The sequence below is a fragment of the Pan paniscus genome, chromosome 13, assembly GCF_029289425.2.
Source record: "Pan paniscus chromosome 13, NHGRI_mPanPan1-v2.0_pri, whole genome shotgun sequence".
Lineage (NCBI taxonomy): Eukaryota > Metazoa > Chordata > Mammalia > Primates > Hominidae > Pan > Pan paniscus.
In genome coordinates, this window is record NC_073262.2 from 45,516,756 (window position 1) to 45,535,672 (window position 18,917).

The 18,917-nt window shown below is 43.2% G+C and overlaps 1 protein-coding gene across 2 annotated transcripts in view; it reads left to right on the top strand.

Annotated features, from left to right (window-relative positions):
* The first annotated feature begins 7,803 nt into the window (after positions 1-7,803).
* Positions 7,804-18,917, top strand: part of LOC100991406 (POTE ankyrin domain family member G) — a 38,509-nt gene continuing 27,395 nt past the window's right edge. The window contains exons 1-5 of one of the 2 annotated variants that reach the window (XM_055109400.2): positions 7,804-10,497; positions 10,643-10,834; positions 15,578-15,692; positions 15,852-16,025; positions 18,804-18,910. In XM_055109400.2, coding sequence (XP_054965375.1) covers positions 10,698-10,834; positions 15,578-15,692; positions 15,852-16,025; positions 18,804-18,910 — 533 coding nt within the window. In that variant the 5' untranslated portion in view covers positions 7,804-10,497; positions 10,643-10,697. Of the gene's footprint in view, positions 10,835-15,577; positions 15,693-15,851; positions 16,026-18,803; positions 18,911-18,917 lie in introns of both variants that reach the window. The other variant, XM_055109399.2, reaches the window with a different exon arrangement.

The window sequence follows — 18,917 nt, forward strand, 5'->3', positions numbered from 1 at the left end:
ACACTATATCAATTTGAATTTACTCCTGGGCACCCTCATTGTATCCATTGGCCTGTGTTTCTCTGCTAAGGCCTATCACAAATCATCTGGGTAACTAAAGCTTTGGGAAGTAGGTTAAAGTGGAAGCGTGTGATGGCTCCACCGACTTTGTGTGTGTAGGAACTGCTTTGGGGGTGAGGGGCACTTCATTGTCCCACAGGACTTTCAGAACTGTGTTGTGATCCTATTTGAAAACAAAAATTTCACATGGTCTATGCTTTTACTTTAAGGGCACAAGGGACCATTTGACATATGGATCAGTGTGTTGTGATCAAATTACAGGACCTCGTGTCTCTGTTTCAGGCTATAGTGAGGATTTCTTGGTGGAGAGAGTATCCTGATCACCCCTTCCCGCTATTTTGAATATCATGCTAGGATATTGTTAAGCCTAGTCACCCTGCTAAGCTGTAGAACACCAGAATTCTTGCCATTCATCTGAGTGTCACTTTGTAGCTGTTTCCAAGCCTCCCATCAGCCTCTGGTATGCACTATTGACGTTGCTCCTTTGTGAGATTCACTTCGTTAGATTCCACGTGTGTGAGATCGTGCTGTGTTTGTGTTTGTCCTCCTGTGCCTGGCTCATTTCCTTTAACTTAATGTCCTTCAGGTTTCTCCACCTTGCTGGAAGTGACCTGATGTCCAGAAGTTTGATGGCTGGGGAGTATACCATTGTGCAAGTATCCTTCATTTCCTGCATTTCTTCCTCCATGGATGGACAGGTAGATTACCTCCGTACCCTGGTTATTGTCCAGAGTACTTCATCAAACATGGGAAGACAAGTATCTCCTTAAGGTTCAAGTTTCTTTGGCTTTGCCGGTATACCCGATGTTGGGATGGCTACGGGAACTGGTAGTTGTTTTGTTTCAGAAACCTCCTGCTGTCTCTCCCAGTGGGTATACAAATTTGCATTCCTACCAATACTGTGTGAGAGTTTCTCTGTATGCAAATCTACACTGCCCTTATCTTCAAAAGGTTTTATTGCTGTTCCTGGTCATACTCTTCTCTGGGGAGTTTGACAGTATCTGATGTGGAGAAACTTCTATTACCCGCGAGTCTGTTTCAGGTTTTTTCAGAAATGCCTATGCCAGTCTTTTGGGCATTTTTAGCGTGTGTTTTGGTTTTTATGTTTTTTTCCACTTAAGACCATTAGTTTCTTGAGTATGTTAGATAAGAAGCCCTTCCAGATCTACAGTTTTTCATAATTTTCTTCTAGTCTGCAAGATGCCTTTTATTTGGGTTCAGTATTTTCTGCCCTGTGTTGAAGCTGTGTGAAGCTCTGAAGTTGTCCTTAGTCTCACATGGTCACATTAGGTTTTCTTAGCGGTGATTTCTGTGTCCCTTTGAGAAGAAAAGCGAGATGGTGAAGCCATTGTATGGTCTATGGGTATTTGGTTCCTATGTCTTCCTTTTCTGTTTGTGGCTTAGGTTCACAGGTTCAAGTTTCCACACAGTAGACACGCACTGTATGTGTTTTCCTTGAAGGTTTTGGTTTCAGAATTGCCCTTTGGTGTTCAGTGCATTTTGTGTCACTTTTTGTGTCTTGTGTAAAGGAAGGGTTTATTTCAGTCCTTTGCACATGATCCCCCAGTTTCCTCAACCATTGTGCCTTTGCTGTGCTTTTGGGGGAACAACAAGAATCCCATGGGTTCAGTGTTTATAATTGTGGGTTGATTATTTGGCTCCTTCGTTGTGTCCTTTCGGTTATCTTTCTGTGTTCCTGCCGCTAATGGATGGGTTGGGTCACTGTAAGCTTTTTGTTTTGTTTTGTGTGTTTTCTTTTATTTTCTTCCTTTTTTTCTATTCCTATTTCCAAATCTGGGTTTTCTAAAATGATAGCTACTTTTATTGTGATCGAGGGGTACGCCTGCAGGTTCACTTCACTACATGGCTATACAGCAGACTTTTGATGTTTGGGTTCCTAACGTATCCGTCACCCAGGCGGTGAACACAGCACCAGTTGAATCATTCTTCCTCCTAGACTTCCTCTCTCCCTCCTTTTTCTGTCTGGTAGTGCCCAGCATCTGTTGATTTCATCTTTATTCGTGTGTATTCAGTGTTGAGTTTCTGCCTGTAAGTGAAAACCTGTGGTGTTTGGTCTTCTGTTCTTGCCTGAGTTCGCTTAGCAGAGTGGCCTGCAGTTCTGTCTATGTTGCTGCTGAGGGCACGATTTTGTTTCTGTGTTTGATTTTCCTTGGTGGCTTCTTAGTATTCTGTGGTGTATAGGTATCACATTTAAAAACATCTCATTTTCTGTTGTTGGGCATCGAGGTCAGGTCCACGTCTTTATTCCTGTGAGTAGCACTCCCGTGAACATGCAAATGTCTGTGTCTTTTTGATAGACACATGTATTTTTCCCTTGGGTGGATACACAGGGTTGGATTGCTGGGTCGAAGGGTAGCTCTGCTTCCTTTCTGTCTTTGTTGTTGTTGTTGAGAAATCTTGAAACTTCTCTCCGCAGTTTGAGACCTAGTTTGCATTACCCCAAGAGTGTAGCCGTGTTCGCTTTTATCTGCCGCTACACAAGTATGTTTTGTGTTTGGACAAATGGCCATTCTGACTGGTGTGTGATGGCACTAGTTCCTCATCTCTGATGATTAGGGATGTTGAGCATTTTCTCGTGTCTGTTGGTCTTTTTCAGGTGTTGTTTTGACTAATGTGTTTGTGTCATTTGCCCATTTTTTTCTTGGGTTATTTTTCTGCTTCTTGATTTAGGTAAGGTCCTCTAGATTCTGGCTGTTAGAACTTGGTCAGATGCTTGGTTTGGGAACATTTTCTCCCATCATGTAGGCTGTGTGTTTACTGTGTTGGCAGTTGCTTTGCTGTCCAGCAAGTCTGTAGTTTCTTAGGCCAGACTTGTACTTTTTGTTTGTTCTTGCATTTCTTTTGGGTACTAAATTGTCTAAGTGGTTTGCAAAAGCCTATGTTGAGAAAGGTGTTTGATATGTTGTCTCTTAGGACTTTCATATTTGAAGTCTTCTATTTCAATCTTTGGTTCATCTTGAGTTAATTTTCCGTATAATGAGAAGCAGGGCTGCAGAGTTAATTCTCCTGCATGTGGCTAGTCATGTATCCCAGTGCCATTCGTCGCATAGTGAGCCTTTTCTTTATTTCTTATTTCTGTGGTTTTGTCAAAGGTCAGATGGTTGTAGTTGTGCCAGGCTACTTCTGCATTTTCTATCTTGCCTAGGTGAAAGCTAGGTCATTTTTTCTGTTATGATCTATTCTGATTTCTTGGGTTCAAGAACTGATAAATAAACTTTAGAAACGGAAGAACCCACATACATTCTCAAGGTTAGAAACCATCACCATCATATTCTGTGATGCTATGGACTTTATTGAGTTACATCTTTGCCCTTTTCCCTCAAGTCTCTCCTCTGGATTTATTTTGTGAAATTAGATTCTGAATCACATTTTGTTGCATAAACTGTGCTTGAGCAAAAAAAACTTTTTTTTTCTTTTTTCTAAAAACATCCTTAGTATACATGGGGTGAAGAACAACAAACATGTCTCCTGTTTCCACTAGTCACACCATTACACTCCTTTCCAGCCTCTTTGCTGCTACATGTGGCCATTCAAATGAGCCCTGGCTAAGTACATGTGGATAGAAGTTAATGTTTGCTTCTTGCAAGCCTGGCCCGTGATTCTATGTTGTGATTTAGAACATAAAGAAGAAGTGAGACTTGCTGAATGAGACTCTTGAACGCTTCCTCTGACAAGCTCCAAGGCACACTAGTTGTCTTGCAGTGCTTTGGACAGCTACTCATTTGTTGGACAATAATTTCCCAACATGGGGATAACCCAGAGCATTTTCCACGTTCATATTCTGCTTCAGTTGCTCATGGGTTTGATCAAAGCTAGACAGTGACTGAACCAGGAGGCTCAGACCCCAGGCCAGCATGGAGTCCTGTGGTTGAAGACAGGCTGGACCATCAGAGGAAGAAAACAAGTAGCCCTTTTTTCTGGATTTTCACCTTCTCTGTTTTCAGGAAACCTGAAGCTGGTTATGTTATTCAGACATGACTGAAAAGAGATTATTTTGAGTTGTTTTGGTGGCACCAAGAAATTTGCCAATGTGACAGCCAAAGCAGAAAGACCAAGGCATTGGGAATGGGAGAGCCACTGATGATGCTGGGTCTGGTAGGCTTTTCGAGATCTCCCAGCCCCAAAACAGCCAAGCAGCTCTGTCCTGGGTTGTGAGTGGGCTCAGCCCTTGTGCACACCCATGCTTGGATTCTGTCACACATGGCACCCACAGGAGGCAGCACCCCCTCCAGGAGACTGGTTGGCAGGATCCTGTCTCCACACGTGAAGACAGCAGGCAGAACCCACATGTCCTCTATTTCACCCAGTGCCAGTCGCCCATGGGGGTTCACGATGAGACCCACGGGTCCAACCTGCAGGCAGAGTTGCCACCCCAGCCTGAGGCAAAGTGGACCTTTTTCTGCCAGAGGGGTCTCCTTTCCCATTGGCCAGAATGGCCTCAAATGATAAGGACAGAACAAGGCACAAGTGCCCATTAGAGTGTCTGAGCCCACCTGGTGTCTGCTTCCACACATCTCCTGGGAGGTCCCAGCAGGCACCCAGGCCTGGGCCACAGCTCACCCCACACTCAGAGGTGGGTAGCACAGCTGCCCTGTGCAGCCCTCAGGGAGGAAAGAGAGAAAGAGATGACAAAAGCAAGACACAAGAAATGCAGCAAAGGCACACTAACACACACATTGACACTCATCTGGGGCAGGCCATCCTCTCACCCATGACCAGCAGTGCAGGCAGCTGAGAGCCAGGCAGGAGGCGGTGCCACCATCCCGAGTTAGGACCTGGAACCAGAGAAGAACACAGAGTCCATAGAGTCAAGGGCCACTGACCTCAGGACCTGCAGTTTGCAGGGAGGGGATGCTGTGAGAGAACTGTTCCAGGTCACAGCTAAGTATGTCTGACTTTAAGAAAATACTTCAAACCAAAGTACATTTATGGAAGACTCTCGATGATATAAAAAAGCACAGTTTAGAAAATGTGAAAGCAATCACCGAACATATTCATATATTTTCATCTAAATTTAGTTAGAGTTTTTCTAAAACTGGGATCAGGCCAGGTATGGTGGCTCAGGCCTGTAATCCTAGCACTTTGGGAGCCTGAGGCAGGAGGATTGCTTGAGGCCAAGAGTGGAGACCAGCCTGGGCAACATGGTGAAACCCCTCATCTCTACCAAAAATACAGAACTTGGCTAGCCATGGTAGCACACCCCTGTAGTCCCAGCTACTCAGAAGGCTGAGGTGGGAGGATTGGTTGAGGCTGCAGTTAGACAAGATTGCACCACTGCATTCCAGCCTGGGTGGCAACCTGTCTCAAAAAATAATAACAATGATTCCCGATTTAACTATTCTGGAGTTGTGTACAAGAATACCCTTATTCTTAGGAAATGCACACTTTGGGGTAATTATGTCTATAGTTTACACTGAAATCATTAAAAAAGGTATGTAAACAGGCAAAGTAAGTGGGACAAAATGGAGCAAATTTCTACAAATTTTAGAAATTGGTGAGTCTTGGTTAAGAGAAGGAGGAGGATTCTTGGTACTATTCTTGTGACTTTTGAAATTATATAAAAATTTCAAGTTCCTAAAAACTGGCTGTAGAACTATACGCTCAGAGTGAGCATTTATTTTGTAAAATAGTGATTAAGATGAAATCTTTAATCAGTTAAAAATCTGATCAAGTAAAAGTAATATATTACGGTATTTTTGACATCAAATCATTGTAAAGGGGCGATAACTTACAAGTTTGTCTCCAAGCACAGTACATTTTTGTGGATTTTTAAAGAATTCAACTTCCCGTAATTCTTACCTTCCTCCACCTAAAGTGACACAGTTTACCAAATAATTTGGAGTAATGGTTAGATTGGGTTAGATTCCCAAGGCTTCCTCTTTAAAAATCATACATTTAATTCGGGTAGGGAATGACTTGGCTTCTTTGTTCCTGTGAAAGAAGTATATAAAAATGTCCCCTTAGTAACTATGCAGTCAGCTTACTATCTCAGCAAAGTCATTGTGAACTTCTTCCCTGTCTCAGGTTGGAAATAGGAGCCAATTCAAGGTAGATTAAAGACTTAGGGCTGGGTGCGGTGGCTCATACCTGTAATCCCAACACTTTGGGAGGCCAAGGTGGGTGGATCACGAGGTCAAGAGATCAAGACCATCCTGGCCAACATGGCCCGTCTCTACTAAAAATACAAAAATTAGCTATGCACGGTGGTGGGCGCCTGTAGTCCCAGCTACTTGGGAGGCAGGAGAACCACTTGAACCCAGAAGGTGGAGGTTGCAGTGAGCTGAGATCGCGCCACTGCACTCCAGTCTGGCGACAGAGCCAGACTCCGTCTCAAAAAAAGAAAAAAAGACTTAAATGTCAGACCTGAAACTATAAAACTACTAGAAAAACATACAGAAAACTCTTCAGAACATCGGCTTAGGCGAATAATTTATGGATGAAATCTCAAAAGCACAGGCAGCAAAAGCAAAAATAGATGAGTGGGCTATAACTTCTGCACAGCGAAAGAATCAACACAGTGAAGAGACAGCCCCTGGAGTGGGAGAAAATATTTGCAAATTACTCACCTGACAGGGAACTAATGTGCAGAGTATACAAGGAATTCAGACTCCTCAAAAGTTAAAAAATCAATGCCATTAAAAGTGGGCAAAGGACAGGAATAGAGACATACAAATGGCTAAGATGTATATGAGAAACTGCTCAACATCATTGATCAGGGAAATGCAAATCAAAACCACAGTGGGATATTATCTCACCTCAGTATGGGTATTATTAAAAAGACAAAAAATAACAGATGCTGGTGAGAATGCAGAGAAATGGAAACTGCTGCTCTGTCAGTAGGAATGCAAATCAGTACAAGCATGATGGAAACCAGTACAGAGAATTCTGAAGAAAAATAGAACTACTGTATGGTCCAGCAATCTCACTGGGGGCGTATTTATCCAAAGGAAAGAGTTCAGTGTAACAAAGGGGAACTTGCATGCTCGTTTTTATCACAGCATTATTCAGAATAGCAAAGACACAGAATCAATCCAAGTATTCATTAACAGATGCATGGATAAGTAAGATGTGCTACATAGACACAGTAAAATACTATTTGGCATAATAAATAATGAAATCATGTCATTTTCAGAAACATTTGCAGACACAGAAGGACAAATGCTGCAGGATCTCACTGACATGGGATCTAAAAAAAACTTGATCCCATGGACACAGAGAATACAATGGCAGTACCAGAGGCTGGGAAGACTGGGTATGTGGAAGGGAGAATGAAGAGAAGTTGGCTATTGGGTACAAACCTACAGTTAGAAGAAATAGGCTGTAATGTTTGACAGCAGGCTGTGGTGACTAAGTAATGTTATTACATGTAAATATTCAAAGTAACCAGAATACAAATTTTATGCATGTAACAAGTATTTGTATGCACCTTACAAAGAGGTAAAATATTATGTCAATAAGATGGAGAGGTTATGCCCAAGCCTCCAGAGAGGGGCTCCTTGGATCTGCACAGCACATCCTGCACACCTGTATCCACTGCTCCACTATGCTGCTCATATCTGGGCTTTCATGCTCTGGTCCCCGAGGCAGGTGGTGCTGACTCAGGTGGCCACACTGGACCTGGGTGTTGGTGGCCCAGAGGGTGGGTGCTAGAGGTTTCCTGCCCTTCTTTTTCCACTGGGACCAAATGGAGCCAGGCAGTGACAGGGTACCACCTTCTTGACTGGATCCTGGAACACAGGAGTGCCACCTGGCCCCTCGTCATCCCAACTTAGCACCCAAAGTACCCTCGGGCCCAGGCCATGGCTGGGCTGGAACTCAGGATGGTTAGGATGCAGCTCAAGCCTTGTGGCATCTCTGGGTTCTCTGTCCACTGAGGGTGCCCTGGGATGCAAAGCTGGTGGGAAGAGATTGGCATTTCCCCAGCCTATCCTTACTCATGCCAAGCACCCCAGACTGTCCTTCCTGGTGCATCACCCTGGTCACATTCCCCAGGGCAGCTCAGGGCTTTGTTCAGGGATTTCCCATAGTCAGGTGCCTGATAAGTGTTGAGATGTGCAAGGCTACGTGGGCAGATGGGTAGGTGCTCTTTGGTGAGCACCCCCAGCAGGGCAGTCCCACACCCAGGTGTTGGCCTGCTCCTGCTTGTGTTTGACTGTTACAGCACTTCATGCCAGGGCCACCAGCTCCCATCCCTCCTGTCAGGAAGGACACAGACAGCAAGTGCCTGGGGGGTAAGGCATTTGCCAGGTAACACAGGTGGCGAGTGCCGGAGCTGGGATTTGAACCCAGATCATGGCACTCTGCATGGGGCAATGGAAGGTTTGAAGATGCCCATGTAGGAAGGAAGGGCAGCCTGGCCCCACTGAGCCCAGCTTCTCCCTGTGACCCTGGAGGAAACTACTCAGCCCCCAGCTGGGGAGAGAGTCCAGGAGGCCAGGCTTCCCCTTGCTTCCTGGCTCAGGGGATTACAGAGGGACAAGGAAATTTAGTGTGTGTCTTCGTTTTGTTTCATTCAAAATTTAATTTAGTATCAAGCAAGAGAAGCCTTAGCTTAACCCTGTGTATCAGGCAAGACTTCAGTTACAAAATAGTACTTTTTTTTTTTTTGCACTTGTGATTGGCTTCCCCTCTACTTCTTTTGGTAAGAGCAGGTTGGTGTGCAGGCTCAGAATCCATTTTTCCTCCCACACCAAAGCACCTATGGTTTGCGTGAAGCAGCCTGGAGCCTGGCTGCATAAAGCTTTGCAGCAGGAGGGTCCCGGTAGGAGGGTCGAGGTGCCACTGCCCTGGTCCAGCTCAGAGGCCAGCACCAGGGAGGCTCAGTGTCCTGTTCCCAGGATCTGCACATGGGGTTGCCTTTCTGCATCTCTCCATCGGTGGTAGGTGCTCCTCCAAGCCCCCTCTTGCCGGCCTGGACACAGCAGTCTGCACCTTGACCCTATTGCATGCCAGTGGAGCAGAGCCCCCTAGGCCAGAAGCCCCACAGCTGTTGGCCCTGGCTTGGACACCGGGCAGGGGGCACCGGGGCGGGAGCTGGCCGCGTTCCTGTGGCCCCAAATGCCTGCTTGCTGATGGCCTCGTGTTCCGGGTGTGGAGCAAAGAGGAGCAGGTGTCGAAGGCACCTCAGGCAGGTGCTGGGCTCGGTGGGCGTCTTGTGTTCCGCGATTTTGAGGCCATTTGCAGCCAGCTCCGTCAGCCCGAGCTCCCAGCTGCAGCTGCTGCCATGCACAGCAGCACCGCCAGGAGTGTCCTGGGGGCTTTTTTCAGAGGAGGCTGTCAGCATCTTCAAGTTCCAGACGCTTAGCCCCAGTCCTCCTTCAAGAGGCTTTTTTTTTTTTTCACCAGAGGCTTCTCAGTGGCTTGAAAGCTCAGCTGACTCCCACGAAATTTGCCGGGAACTCAAGGCTGTCGGTGACATTTGTGGCGCCAAGACTTAAGCAGGCGGGTTGCATGCATTGGCCAGTGTCTGTGCCACGTGCACTGACGCCACCTGAGATGCGCACGCCGCACGCGCACGCCGCACGCGCACGCCGCACGCGCACGCCGCACGCGCACGCCGCACGCGCACGCCGCACGCGCGGCAGCGGCTTGGCTGGCTTGTAACGGCTTGCACGCGCACGCCGCACGCGCGGCAGCGGCTTGGCTGGCTTGTAACGGCTTGCACGCGCACGCCACACGTGCACGCCACACGCGCATAACGATTGGGCCAGCCTGTAACGGCTTGCACGCGCACGCCGCACGCGCGTAACGGCTTGGCTGGCCTGTAACGGCTTGCACGCGCTTGCACGCGCGTTAACGGCTTGGCTGGCCTGTAGCGGCTTGGCTTGGCTTTGCATTCTTGGCTTGGTTTGGCGCTGGTCACTTGGATTGACGTTTCCTGCTTGGATTGACGTTTTCTCTCTCGTGTTCCTTTGCTGGGCTTGACCTTTTCTCTGCTGGGTTTGGCATTCCCTCGGGTGGGCTGGGTGGTTTCTTGGGGCGGGGGGGTTGCCCCTTTCTGGGGTGGGCGTGGGGTCGCCCGGCGGGGCGTGGGCTTTCCCCGGGTGGGTGTGGGTTTTCTCTGAGTGGGGTGGGCTGGGCTGGAATCCCCTGCTGGGGTTGGCAGGTTTTGGCTGGGATTGACTTTTCTCTTCAAACAGATTGGGAACCCGGAGTTACCTGCTAGTTGGTGAAACTGGTTGGTAAACGCGATCTGCTGGCTACTACCGGCTTCTCCTGGCTGTTAAAAGCAGATGGTGGCTGAGGTTGATTCCATGCCGGCTGCCTCTTCTGTGAAGAAGCCATTTGGTCTCAGGAGCAAGATGGGCAAGTGGTGCTGCCACTGCTTCCCCTGCTGCAGGGGGAGCGGCAAGAGCAACGTGGGCACTTCTGGAGACCACGACGACTCTGCTATGAAGACACTCAGGAGCAAGATGGGTAAGTGGTGCCGCCACTGCTTCCCCTGCTGCAGGGGGAGCGGCAAGAGCAACGTGGGCGCTTCTGGAGACCATGACGACTCTACTATGAAGACACTCAGGAGCAAGATGGGCAAGTGGTGCTGCCACTGCTTCCCCTGCTGCAGGGGGAGCGGCAAGAGCAAGGTGGGCGCTTGGGGAGACTACGATGACAGCGCCTTCATGGAGCCCAGATACCATGTCCGTGGAGAAGATCTGGACAGGCTCCACAGAGCTGCCTGGTGGGGTAAAGTCCCTAGAAAGGATCTGATCGTCATGCTCAGGGACACTGACGTGAACAAGAAGGACAAGCAAAAGAGGTAACCAGGCCTGGGCTGGGAGGAGGTGGGACGTGGGGGGATGATGGGGACATACCCTCCTGGTGGGGGAGGAGGGGGACCCGGCTTTCTCGCCTCTGCAGGCGTCACACCACCCTGGATGTGGAAACCTCAGAGAGGTCAGGGTACAGGGCCTTTTATGAACAGCAACACAAAAACAAAACTTTAGCTGATTTCCAATCATAATTTCCCTCGTAGAACACTAATAGACTGTTTTAAAGTGATTTAACTTGCAAAATTGTCAATGCAGCAGATTATTTTTAATCTACAGATTTTAAAACAATGTTCTATACATTATAGAAAAGTGTATATTGAGAACTAAGAACGAAGCCCCATAACACATCAACTTCAGGGCTAAATATTCTTCAAATAAAATCCAGTATGGATTTTATATCAATGTACAGTATGTAAATATGTTCTTTACTGAGGAACCATAGAAGGAAACTGAAATGGGAAGATGGTTCCTGTGGTTGAATAGGAAGATTGAATTTTCTTAAGATGTGAGCTTTTTGGCGGGGCGTGGTGGCTCACGCCTGTAATCCCAGCACTTTGGGAGGCGGGCGGATCACGAGGTCAGGAGATCGAGACCATCCTGGCTAACGTGGTGAAACCCCGTCTCTACTAAAAAACATAAAAAAAATTAGCCGGGCACGGTGGCAGACGCCTGTAGTCCCAGCTACTCAGGAGGCTGAGGCAGGAGAATGGCGGGAACCTGGGAGGCGGAGCTTGCAGTGACCCGAGATAGTGCCACTGCACTCCAGCCTGGGAGACAGAGCGAGACTCCGTCTCAAAAAAAGAAAAAAAAGATGGGAGCTTTTTCTATTTATCACTTTTACCTAAGCCAAATAAAAATAGCAAAGTTTTAGCGTTTTTAAATTACACATGCTGTCTTTTATTATTGTGATAAATTAATTTTTTGTAACAGAATGGAAAAAGGCTTGCTTTTCCAGATATCAAAATGTGCATGTTATTTATTTCCACAAATTGTTTACTAACAGCTGAAAAGACATCAATGAATACAACAGAATAGGAAATTTAGAAATACCCAAATATATGTAAGAATTTAGCGCTTGATAATGGTGATGTTTTCTATTATATAAAAAAGATGGATTGTTCATAATTCATGTTTGGAGAAAACTAGCTAGATTTTTATGTCACAGAAATAAGAGTATAGATTAAAAATTTTAAATATACAAAAAGAGAAACATACCAGAAGAGAAACATACAAATGCCTATTTATATATGCAGATATATATGTATATATGTATATATATGTGTATATGTATATATGTGTATATATGTGTGTATATGTGTGTATATATGTGTGTATATATATGTGTATATATATGTGTATATGTATATATATATATACACACACTTTTTTTTTGATGGAGTCTGACTCTGCTGCCCCGGCTGGAGTGCAGTGGTGCGATCTTGGCTCAATGCAACCTCTGCCTCCTAGGTTCAAGCAATTCTCTGCTTCAGCCTACTGAGTAGCTGAGATTAGAGGCGCCTGCCACCGCGCCTGGCTAATTGCTTTGTATTTTTAGTAGAGATGGGGTTTCACCATCTTGGCCAGGCAGATCTTGAACTTCTGTCCTCGTGATCCACCCACCTTGGCCTCCCCAAGTGCTGGGGTTACAGGCGTGAGCCACTGTGCCTGGCCTATATTTGCAGATACAATAAAATAAGCTCATTTTAAAATTGGGCAAAGTACTTTTTTTGCATATCTACCAGTGACCTATGCACATAGGAAAAGATAGCGTTCCTGGTAGAAGAAGGAATTTAAGTTAGAAGAGGAATGAAATAGTGTTTTCTATTTAAGTTAGAAGAGGAATGAAAGGCCGGGTGCAGTGGCTTACGCCCATTACCCCAGCACTTTAGGAGGCTGAGGCAGGTGGATCATGAAGTCAGGAGTTTGAGACCAGCCTGGCCAGTGTGGTGAAATCCCATCTCTACTAAAAATACAAAAAGTTAGCTGGGCATGGTGGCACACACCTGTAATCCCAGCTACTCAGGAGGCTGAAGCAAGAGAATTGCTTGAACCAGGGAGGTGGAGGTTGCAGTGAGCCGAGATCGTGCCACAGTACATTCCAGCCTCGGTGACAGAGTGAGACTCCATCTCAAAACAAAACAAAAAGGAATGAAATACTGTTTTCTGTCCACAAAGTTTGTGAGGATGAAGAACAGTGGTACTTATGTAGTTGTTTAAAGTTTAAATTGCTACAGCTTTTCGAACACTTTAGTGGTAAGAACCACATATTAAAAATGTTACGCTTTTTACTCATCAATTCCATTATACTGAAATATCTTTACCAAATAGAGGTCTGTTTTTCTTAGTATTGATTAAAATAGCAGTGTATTTAGAAGAACCCATGTAAAGATTTCATGGACAAATTTCAGTGCATCCATAGGATGGAATAATATGTAAAAATTGAGGTTGTCAGTAGATACAGAGATATGTCAACATGCAAAGATGTACTTTGCTATAACAAGTGAGAAAAAAATCAGTTTGTTACACATATACACGAACAGAATCTGCTCGTGTTAGCTGAAAATATGTAGAAAATATAATCAAACTTGTTTCTGGGGATTTGTAAGTGAAGTTTTTCCCTTTCTCTTACCTGTGATTTCTGCAACGAACATCTGAAGTTTTAGTTAAGGTTCATTAGTAATGCAATAATCCTTGGGAAGAGAAGGAATATGCTTCTTGCATAGATGCAAATAATTTCTCACATTCTATTATTTATTTTTCTTTCTGTGGTTGGCTATCTTCCGTGAACTTTTACCCTCTTCAGAAGTAGAGGGATTGTGTTTACCTGTTCCTGTAGATTTTATTGTATATACATTTTATGACATAATTATCTTTTCATTATATATAAACATGTAAAAAGTATGAATTAATCATTTTAGTTGTTATATATTTATGAAAATTAAAATAGCAAATATAAATGATTATTACTATTGCAAATGTATTGCACTACTCTATAGGAGTTTTCTTTAAAAATATTGAACTCCCAAGCTGTGTTCATCCATTCTTTCAATCCATTTAGTCATCAGACATAAGCCAGACACCTATTATGTGGCAGGCGTATTCTACTATCTCTCAAGATCCTTCCATCTTTGAAAACTTCATGTTTATCTGCTGGGCGTGAGCAAGCTGAGAGATTTAAAATTGGGGCATTAGGACTTAATCTCAATTGAAGCTTTTCCTCCGTCCTTTCAAACAGAAGCATTTCTGAAGGTAGAAAATAGTAAAAGACAACCCTTAACTGCTCTTTTGAAAATTTAGAAGTCTTGGATAAAGACTGTTTTAGTTGTTTTAAGAACTAAAATGTGGTACATAAACAGCATGGAATACTATGCAGCCATAAAAGAAGGAACGAGAGCATGTCCTTTGCAGGGACATGGATGGTGTTGAAAGCCATTATCCTTAGCACACTAACATAGGAAGAGAAAACCAAATACTGCGTGTTCTCACTTATAGGTGGGAGCTAAATGGTGAGAACACACAGATACCTAGAGGGAAGCAACACACACTGGGGCCTATCAGAGGGTGGAGGGTGAGAGGAGGGAAAGAAGCAGGAAATAGAATGAATGGGTACTGGGCTTAACACCTGTACAACCAACCCCTTTGGTGCACGTTTACCTATGTAACAAACCTGCACATCTGGCACATGTACCCCTGAATGTAAAAGTTGAAAAAAGCTCCACAAATCGTTTCATAATTCCGTTTTAAAAAGAGAAAATTTATAACAGTCTTAAATCCTAATATGAATGATTGGAAATACCTGATGTAGATATATTGTATAAATCTAAGTATTGAAAAAAATGAGCCCATGCTATTCATTTGAATTCCAAGTTTTCTTTGGCTTAAAGTTTATTGAAAACCAAAGTAAGAATTGGTTTATTTTAGAAATTTGTTTTTGTTTTCACCTCAGCTTTCTTATTCCATAGTTCTTTTAAGAACTAAAATTTATCTAAATGCTGGTCATCTGACTGGAACCGCCCCGGACCTGTTGTAACATATTCTACTTCATGTAAGGCACCAGGGATTGTGTGATGCCCCATTATTTTCTGCCTCAATAAGAGAATTATTTAAATGCCGCCAATTATAGTAAATCATGAATTGTAAGTGGTATTTCAGTGGAGACAACATGGAGACAATGATCAGCTTAGAATCACTAAAATGCAATGTTAGCTGTAATATTTAAAACACACCTCAAAGTGTAGGTATAATTGTATCATCTCACTTAATTCAAATGTTGTCTTTAGTGGTATCAGTAAAAATTATAATATCTAACAATTATTGAGCTGTTATTTGTGTTAGGAACTATTCTATATCTTTTGTGCAGAGTCTCATTTAAGCATTAGAGTGGTTTCCTGTGAGAAAGCTACTATTTTCATTCCTATTTTATTGATGAGGAAACTGAGACCCCAAAAGGCTAAGCAACAGCCAGGAAGTGACAGAGCTTCAAGTAGGATTCCAGCCCACGTTGAATGTCATCCAAGGGCTATGCTCTTTGTATTCATATAGGCTGCCCTTTCATTAATACAGCGAGCAATGAGAGATAATAAATAGTGTGCTTTTTTCATGGGAAAGTTAAATGTTTGTTTTGAAGGCAGAGTAATAGCAGGCTATTCAGTGTTTGCAATTACATGAGTCATTGCTATGGCTGTAGCTAGTGCACTACAATTTCCTAAAAAGTCTTCTCACTCTCATAGGACTGCTCTACATCTGGCCTCTGCCAATGGGAATTCAGAAGTAGTAAAACTCCTACTGGACAGACGATGTCAACTTAATGTCCTTGACAACAAAAAGAGGACAGCTCTGATAAAGGTACGCAGTAGCCAACTATATCAGTGTGAGGTGGGTTTGATTTCAATACATAGCATAAAAATGAGTTTTCTCCTTTAAATATAACTAGGTGGTGAAAGCTGTGGAATGTTATTTTGAATTCCTAGGATTTGTAATTTGTTTTTGGTCTAATACTGACAGGCCGTACAATGCCAGGAAGATGAATGTGCGTTAATGTTGCTGGAACATGGCACTGATCCAAATATTCCAGATGAGTATGGAAATACCACTCTACACTACGCTATCTACAATGAAGATAAATTAATGGCCAAAGCACTGCTCTTATACGGTGCTGATATCGAATCAAAAAACAAGGTATAGATCTACCAATTTTATCTTCAAAATACTGAAAAGCATTCATTTTAACATTGACCTGTGTAAGGGCCAGTCTTCCATATTTGGAAGCTCAAGCATAACCTGAATGAAAATATTTTGAAATGACCTAATTATCTAAGACTTCATTTTAAATATTGTTACTTGCAAAGAAGCATTAGAGGGTACAGTTTTTTTTAAATGCACTTGTGGTAAATACTTTTTTTTGAAAACACTGAATTTGTAAAAGATAATACTATTTTTAAATTTTTCCCTCCTAGGATTTTTTCCCCCTAATGAATGTAAAATGGCAAAATTTGCCCCGAAATAGGTTTTACATGAAAACTCCAAGAAAACTTAAACGTGTTTCAGTGAATAGAGATCCTGCTCCTTTGGCAAGTTTCTAAAAAACAGTAATAGATACGAGGTGATGCGCCTGTCAGTGGCAAGGCTTAAGATATTTCTGATTGCTCATGAGCCAGAAGTGGAAAGCGAAAAAGAGAGCAATCAGAAATATCAAGGCCAATTTGGAAATTAGGTAATAGAGGGAAAAGACCATGAAGAGGGTGTGTGTGTGTGTGTGTGTGTGTGTGTGTTGTTGTTGATTGATTGATTTGTTTCCTTTGTATGGTGAGACAAGGTTCTCTTCAATTTTAGAGAATGACAGTTTTCAGTTTGGGAGAGGGAGTTAGTGGGTTGTAAACTGAATAGAGATCAATTTTAGGAGGCCTCTGAGGAACCAGATTGGCAGTGAATAGGTGGTAATGTAAGGGGAAACCCTTGAGCAGAGGGAATATCAAGTAATTAACTGACTTAGTATCCTATTCTGGTAGAAATGGCCAATTAGAGTCTCAGCTCTGCTTTCAAATCTAGAGTGTCTGGATGGGAAGGTGGAAGATAAATAAGTAACAAGATCAAGTTGGATTTTGAGTTGACTAGACCCTGTTCTCTTACCGGGGAAAATCATGTGGTATTTTCAGCAAATGGGTCTCTCTCCTACTCCTTACTCTTTTTGGCCAAATCCTCAAATGAGAAAGGGAATTGGTCATGTGGGTGAGAAATGAGACTGAAGTAATTGTCTGTTGTACTAGCTTTCAGCTTGAATTGTGCATCCCAGTAACCTGAGGAAAATGTTTAAATAATCAACAAGTCTAGGCTTTTTCTGAATATTTTGATACAGTAAGTCTAATAAAGCCTGAATATGTATATATGAAAATGTTTTGTTGAAGCCAGGCATGGTGGTGCGTGGCTGTAGTCCCAGCTGCTAGGGAGGCTGAGGTGGGAGGATTGCTTGAGCTCAGGAGTTTGAGTCTAGCCTGGTCAACATAATGAGACCCTGTCTCTAACAACAACAACAACAACAACAGTTTTCTCAAAATCTGGAAACACTCCTGCTTAAGAGCCACTGAATACATAAATGTAATATGTAAATTCTTATGTCTCAGAAACTTAAGGTATCTCTAGAAGAGTTGGAGTTGGATATGTGCTTATTTCTTTAAATCTTTCCTTTCCAATAACATTAATCTGACTTTTTTTTTTTTTTTTTGAGATGGGGTCTCACTCTGTTTCCCAGGCTGGAGTGCAGTGGTGTGATCACAGCTCACTGCAGCCTCGACCTCCCCAAGCTCAGATGGTCCTCCAACCTCAGTTTTTTGTTTTTTTATTTTTCAGTAGAGATGAGGTTTTTGCTATGTTTCTCAGGCTGATCTTGAACTCCTGGGCTCAAGCGATTCACCCACCTCAGCCTCCCAAAATGCTAGGATTACAGGTGTGAGCCACCATTCCTGGCCTAGTCTGACTTTGATCTCTGTGACTGAGACACTAAAATGAATATTATTGGTAGTATGTATCAGCTTACAAAATAATACCTTTTCCTTCCTACCATCAGTTATTCACTGCCATTCAGAAGGTCTTTAGAAATTTGCTGTGAGTAGTCTTTCAATAAGTAGAGGATGGCCCTCTCAGGATTTTGTGTCTCTTTGTTCAGTCATTCAAGTGCTTAGGTCAGTAAGTCGTTAAAGCAGAGTTTTCTCAATTAGAATTGTAGCAAATTCTAAACCATTTTTTGTCAATTGATGCTGTATTATGGACTATCCAGTGTGTCTCTTAAGTATGTAGAGCTTTGGCATAATCAGAATGGCAGTTTTAAACACTAAAAACCATGGAGTTATTAAGAATACAGATAGGAATTCTGTTAATTTAGTTTCAGTAGTCCTATGAACTGATGATTTAGTTAATCTGGGAAAATTAAATACAAATAGATTTTAAATAAATGTTGGAAAATTTTTTCAAATGGGCAGTATGAGTTTTAATAGCAATTTTTGTTGTATGTTGGAGGTTGAACTTTTGGTAAAACATGAAACTAAAGAAATATTTTACATGCAGATTCTTGCTTTATACACAATTTATCTTAGGGTTGAGGATATAGAGACAAAAGATACAGCCCCTGCCCTCAAGGAGCTCTTTGTTTAGATGGGAAAAATATTACCATCCAATAACACCATGCCAAATGCTGAGTTAGAAGCAAAGAGCCTTGGAAGCAGTAAATGTTTCAAGTGAGTTTTTGAGATGATTAGAGTTACTGTGGTGAGGCAGAGAAGGGGTGTTTCCAAGGGAAGGAGCAGCGTGTGGGAAAGCACAGAAGAGTGAGAAGGAAGCGACTACATTTTATTTACTTTCTATGCGTGTAAGTCCATAAGATCTTATATAAAGTTTCCACTTGGGTTGAGGAATATGTACTTTTTTGAATTACATAGGTTTTTGCTTTATATTGTTTTACAGCATGGCCTCACACCACTGCTACTTGGTGTACATGAGCAAAAACAGCAAGTGGTGAAATTTTTAATCAAGAAAAAAGCAAATTTAAATGCGCTGGATAGATATGGAAGGTATAGT